The 6000-nt window shown below is 57.9% G+C and overlaps 1 protein-coding gene across 3 annotated transcripts in view; it reads right to left on the bottom strand.

Annotated features, from left to right (window-relative positions):
- Nucleotides 1–1936: 1936 nt before the first annotated feature.
- The window catches only part of Fam222a (family with sequence similarity 222 member A), a 49247-nt gene continuing 45183 nt past the window's right edge, over nucleotides 1937–6000 (bottom strand). For all 3 annotated transcript variants that reach the window (XM_003477909.5, XM_063225822.1, XM_023560783.2), the window contains exon 3: nucleotides 1937–4342. In XM_003477909.5, the coding sequence (XP_003477957.1) occupies nucleotides 3060–4342 (1283 nt within the window). In that variant the 3' untranslated portion in view covers nucleotides 1937–3059. The remainder of the gene's footprint in view (nucleotides 4343–6000) is intronic.

The following is a 6000-nucleotide window of genomic DNA, read 5'->3' as shown; positions in this document are numbered from 1 at the left end:
ATGTGTATGCTACGCAGGCACAGTATAGCGCATGCTCGTGAGACAGTGGGATGGGATCAGAGCGTGTGGGTCACCTTGGAGTTGAGGCTGTGGCTTAGAGAGCCTGGCAGGGCTGGTGGGAAGTGATCAAGTCCAGAAGTTCAAACTTATCAACTTCTCTCAACCTTCTGAAAGGAATGCATGGTCTAAGACAGGGATGTGAGTGGAAAAATTCGAAGCCACCTGGACAGGTGAGTGTCACCTGCAGGTCTGCGTAGACCCACTGTGCTTTTGGGGCGGCAGGTTGGATGCTGTGAGAGACAGGAACATTGTGGCTGCTGGGGTGTCCATGAAAGAAAACGTGGTGACGTGGGGCATGCATGGACCTGACGAGTATGAAGGGTGTAGGCCCATGAGGATTGTGTGTGTGTGTGTGGGGAGGGTGGGGGTCCTGCCTGGGCTCAGAGAGACTTGGAGCAGACAGGCTGCTCTGGTGGGAGCGGCCTCTCCTCTGCCTCCTCTGCCCTGTGGGAAGTTGCTCTGCCCTCTTCCAGGTTCGAGCCAAATGCACCACCTGCCAGGATGGTGAGGCTCTGTGCTCTACTCTGTGCGGTGGCTCCCCGCCTTGGCTGTGGATGGGCTGGGCTGTGCGGTCTCCCAGCTGCTCCTCCATTCTGCAGCCCCAGCTGCATGACTTTGGGGGGTGATTGCCCACCGCTGGGCCTCACCCACCTGAGATGTAGTGAATGCAAACTTGGCTCATGGGAAACTGGTGAGGGCAGAAGGGCAGCCTGGCATCCCTCCGACTGCTGGTGATTATAGCTTTGATGTTTTTGTTTCCTGTCCCACTGTACTCCCGGGGGCGGGGGGACTGTGAACACGGGGCAGGGCCAGAGCCCGCTAGAATGGCTATGCTGAAGGGCCCTTTGTGGTCAACCACTCACCTCCCAAGTGGGGGAAATGAGGCCCAGGGAGACAAGACCCAGCCAGGGCAGGCTCCAGCCCGTGCACAGGACCTTCTGGTCTTTCCAGGAGGATGATGGGTCCTCTGCCCAAGTTCCCCATGTGGGCACCTGGCTGGCAGGTTGATGCTTGGGTGGCTTCCTGGTGACTCCCAGAAAAGCTGAGCCAGAGGCCTCTGCCCAGCCTAGGTGTGGCTTCCTCCCTATGATCAGCCTGCCCTGCCCAAAGCTCTCTGGGCCTCGGTCCTCTTGGCTCTGTGGTGTGGTCTTCTAGGTACAGATTGGCTCAGGGTGTTAAGGGGACCCATGGCAGGATTCGGAGCCTGGTCTACTTGCTCTAGATGGCCAGGTGGGCATTGTGATGTGAGGGTGCTGGGCCGGATGCAGGCCACCTGGCTCCCTTGCCCATCCTTGTGGGGATCCCTCTGTATTTTACAGGCATGATCTTATTACTCACTTTGCAGTGTTATTGAGGCCAGAGAAGCACTTTGTGAGCTGCTGTTTATGCTGATTAGAAATCCTTTAAGACTGTTCCTGGTGGCCTAACCCAGACTGTCTCCCAGCAAGACCTGGCCTCTAGGGGGCTGGGGTGTTGTGTTCAGCCCACTGACCCAGATGTAGGGCTGATTCTGGGGACAAGCTGTGTGCTGCCAAAGTGGGGGACACCCTGGTCTCAGGGAAGCAGATGCATTCTCTTCTGCCCTGCATCTTACTGTGTCAGCTGAACAGGAGGCAGAGGAGTGGGTATGGGCTGGGGTGCCCTGCTCAGCTAGGAAGATGGTCTGTCCCCAGCAAGGCAGTGCTGGGGCTCTGGAGGGCAGAGCACCGAGTGAAGAGCCCAGCCCCGGCCCACAGCGGCCACCTGAAGAGCTGTGGGAGGTTTTTCGGGGGCCAGGCCGGCCAGCAGGGTGGAGGGGAGACCGCCCGCATCACCCCAAGTGAGGCAGTGAGGGAGGCAAAGAGCTGCAGACCAAGCCGACAGCTGAGACACCATCTGTGTTTTCCTCTTTTTTTTCTGTCTCTTCGTTTTTAAAACAATATAGTGCAGACTGCACTTCTCACAGTAGAATATAATGGTCAATTTTAGTATAAAAAAAAACATTCTCAGAGATTCGTAAATGCACTTAGTGCTTGAACAGGCCTTGGAGAGATACAGTACCGCTGTGGAGCGCCAGGGGAGGGGCTGCACACGGGGGCTTCAGGCCTTGGAGGGCGGCTTGCAGGACAGGAGTTGGATGGTTCCAAAACCAGGAGGCCGCCCCGTCACTGGCTCCCAGGAGGACAGCCCCCCTTTACTCTTGCTGAAGACAACGTGGGGTCCCTCTGAATGGGGTCTGAAGTTTGCAGGCCCACTGTTAAGCCCCTCGGGTGCCTTTGTGCGAATAGGAAAATGATGCCCCTTCCTAAAGATGCAGAAAATTGTAATAAATATACACATCTAGAATGCAAGTGGTGTCTCCTCAGACGAGGTTCCTTTATGCGGTACACAGCCTGTGTAACTGTGCCCAGCAGCCCTATAAGATGTATTGGAGAGAAAGGGGCAGACACTGGTCCAGGGTGTAGAGTGGGGGTGGGAAGATGATTGTGTGTTAGGAAGGAGTGGGTCGGGGAGAGAATCTGAGGGAGGAGACAGGGGCCAGTAGTCCTAGGGCCTCTAGGATTCTAAGGTCAGCGTGATCTTTACCTGGATTGGCTGGTGTGGGACTATTTGGGGCCGGGTGACTTCTTATAGGCCCCATCTTATAGGGGCTCGTGGGGATGAGGGCTGCAGTGAATGGTCCCCCACCCTGCCTGAGCCCCTCTGGCAGAGACCCAGAAAGAACTTTCCCTGTGTGTAAGTGGTTTTCCTCTCCCTGCCCTCGCCAGTCCGGATGCAGGAAGGTGTAGGTGTTCCCGGCCCTCCCAGGGTCTCCCTGTGTCCTGGGGCAGTGATGGGGGAGGGGCTTCAGTATGTGAGGTCACCCTGCCGCCCTCCATCTGCCCAAAGCCTGGCTTCCTCGGGGGGCACCCCATGGGCACAGAGCGGGACTGGGGATCCTGGGAGCTGCCCACCTTGCTCCACGGCCTGCGTCCCCACCTGGCACCCTGTCCATCTGTCCGAGTGTCCGCCAAGCAGACCTATCTGTAAACGGGCAGGCGGATGTGGGCGTGCTGGTGGTCAAGCAGCCGCGGCACGGCCACCGTCTCGTAACCCTTGCCCAGCATCTGCTCCTTGATGCAGGGCGGCCGGATGTCGTTGATGAGGTACTCCAGGGACTGCAGGCTGCTGCTCAGCACCGACGTGTTGCACATGCTCTTGCTGGGCAGGCCTGCCAGGGTGTCTGCGGGAGGCCCTGCCAGCTCCCGGGTGGCTCCAGGCCCGAGCTCCGTCACTGCCACTGCTGCCGCTGCAGCAGGATTGTAGCAGTCGCTGGTGGGGGTTACCAGCACGCTGTTCCAGGGGGCAGCGAAGTACTGGCCCACAGTGAAGCTGGCTGGCAGCCCCACGCTGCAGTTGAGGGGTGACCCACTGGCCCGCTCGTAGGCCCGACTGCCACAGGCCTCTGGGGACTTGCTGGCCACTGTGCCACTGCTGTAGGTGCGCAGGGGCTGGGGCGGTGGTGGGGGTGGCTTCTGTGGCCACAGCAGGTAATCTAGACCACCCTCCGTGTACCCTGCAGGCTTGGTCGCCCCAGCTAGTGTCAGGGATGGGGTGGCTCCAGGACCCAGCTCTGTAGCTTTCCGGCAGTCGGGCAGACCCGCGGTGGCTGAGTAGGCCATGCTGGGGAAGCTGGGCATGGGGCCGTGCTTGGCCGGGCTGGGGTGAGGAACAGCCACGGCCTGGCAGGTGGTGGGCACAGCGCCTGGGGCCTGGCACTGCTGGTTGAGCTGGTAGAGGATGCTGTGGATGGAAGGCAGGTTAGAGGGGGGCAGGGGCAGGCCCCGGCCTGGCAGGGGGATGACGGAGGCGGCAGTGGCAGCTGCAGGCAGGCTGGGTGGCGGGGCAGGTGCTTCAGGTGGCTTGGGGTAGGCCAAGGACCCTAGGGTGCTAGGTGCTGGGTAGGGCGCAATGCCCACCTGCACAGTGGCCGGCGACAGCTTGGTCCGCTTGCCCTCGGCACTCTTGAGCACGCTTTTGGCTGACCCAGTGGAGGTGGCTGCACTAGAGGAGGAGACAGCAGCCTTGACAATGGCCAGCAGCCCCTGGTAGCCACTGGCATGCTGTGGGTAGGGGCTGTAGCGCTGGCCACTGGTGTCATAGCCATTGACCGTGCGGCTGAGGTGCTTGTGCTGGGGCACACGGATGTTGGTGGGGAAGATCTTGATGGACAGTGGGCTGTTGGCCACCTTCTCAGCATAGGCGTCCAGCTCGGCTGGGCTTGGGTATCGGGAAGAATGCATGGAGCTGGCTGTCATCTCGCCTGCAGGGACAGAGACACTGGTGAGTACTGACCCAGCAACTCGGCAGGGCCCCGAGCCTCTGCTGCCCACGAAAGCTCACAGAGCTGCCTAGCTTCCTTTCCTCTCATCTGTTCCTTCCAGGTTTGATGGAACTCAGGACCTTTGCACTGAGCTCTTGTCCCAACCCTTTTTTATTTATTTTGAGATAGGGTCTTCCTAAGTCATTAAGTTGTCTAGGATGGGATATTACTTGTGATTTTCCTGCTTCAGCCTCCCAGAGTGCTGAGATTATAGCGTCAGGCCCAGACTTTCCAGGTTTTTGAGCTTTGGATCAGAGTAAAATACAGAAATTACACACACTGTAAACCTGGTGAATTTTCACAAAAGGACTTATATAAGGTGAGAGGCCCCCATGTCTCCCAGCCACAGCCCAGTTCACCGCTGTCCCGACTTCCAGCCACAGGGCCTGGCCATGCCTGGCTGAGTGGGGTGAGATCGAGTCCTGTGCTGTGTACAGCCTTGCACTGCTGAACCCGTCTGTGAGGGTCATCTAGGCCGTGTGACTCCTGTGGTTAATGTGTACACCTCTGCTCTGCCATAGAGGTGGTGGTGCCCCTCAGAGCCCCTCCTTGGTCCTGAGACATCCTCCAGTGCAGCCTGCACATTCCGGGGGGCTGAGCGGTTGAGGAGACAGCACCCCTGGGGCAGATGGGCAGACCCTGGATGAGTTGCTTGCCCACGAATGGCAGGCAGCGGCTGTGGACACCAGTGCTGTGAGAGCATGTGAATGCTCTCCTGGGTAGGAGGCCTTCTGGGCAAGTCCTGAAGCTGATTTCAGGCAGCAGGAGCAGCTGGGCAGAGGTCCAGAGGCCAGAAAGCTGTCGCTGGTGGGCACAGGGAATCATTCAGACCAAGATAAGACGTACATAAGCAGCCAGGTGGGCCCTTCATGGCTGGCCAGTGGGTCTCACTGCATTGCCCATGATGGCAATGTCTGGAGATGTGTTTGCTAGTCCCAGCTGGGGGTGGAAGAGCTGGTGGCATTTAATAACACGTCACAGTGCACAGCCTGGCCCCCGTGTAAACCGTCCAGCCCTGCACATCAGCAGGGCCGGGTGGAGCAGCCCTGTCCAAGGCACTGACAGCTGTGCAGGCTGGGCAGCAGGGCAGGAAGGTGGTGGTGACATCTCAGGTCCATCCAGCCTCACGTGGGATGGGCAGGTGAGGCCTCCATGGGCCTCCATCCTGACCCTGCCCAGGGCAGCCCCCTCCTAAGTGGCCTAAAATAAACTTGGTGTGGAGAATGGAAATGTCACTTTGGCCAACGGGGGAATCTTTCTCTGAGATTGGATTTAAACTACATTATACAAGCAATTTCATGGGCACTTAGCGCCGCTCGGAGAGTCCCGCAAAAAAGGGACCAGCTCTTCATTTGCCAGCCATAAATCAGCAGTTGCTATAATGAGCACAAAAATGTCACTTTTATGCAATTTTACAGATGAACAAAACTGGTGAAATTAGCTGTGGTAACCTACTAGAGTCAGCAAAAGCAGCTGCCGGAGAAAAAAAATTATATCTGTATGTATTTTTGTTCCTCTTAAACTCTCTTCCCAAGCAAGTTTCTGCCATTGTGGTGTGAAAACTCATTTGTCCTCCCCATTATACTTTCATTTGGAGT

The sequence above is a fragment of the Cavia porcellus genome, unplaced genomic scaffold, assembly GCF_034190915.1.
Source record: "Cavia porcellus strain 051 isolate PalLab524CR breed Dunkin Hartley unplaced genomic scaffold, mCavPor4.1 scaffold_16, whole genome shotgun sequence".
In the NCBI taxonomy this organism is placed as follows: domain Eukaryota; kingdom Metazoa; phylum Chordata; class Mammalia; order Rodentia; family Caviidae; genus Cavia; species Cavia porcellus.
Note: the sequence above shows the minus strand (reverse complement) of the source record. Positions and strands in the feature narration are given on the sequence as shown.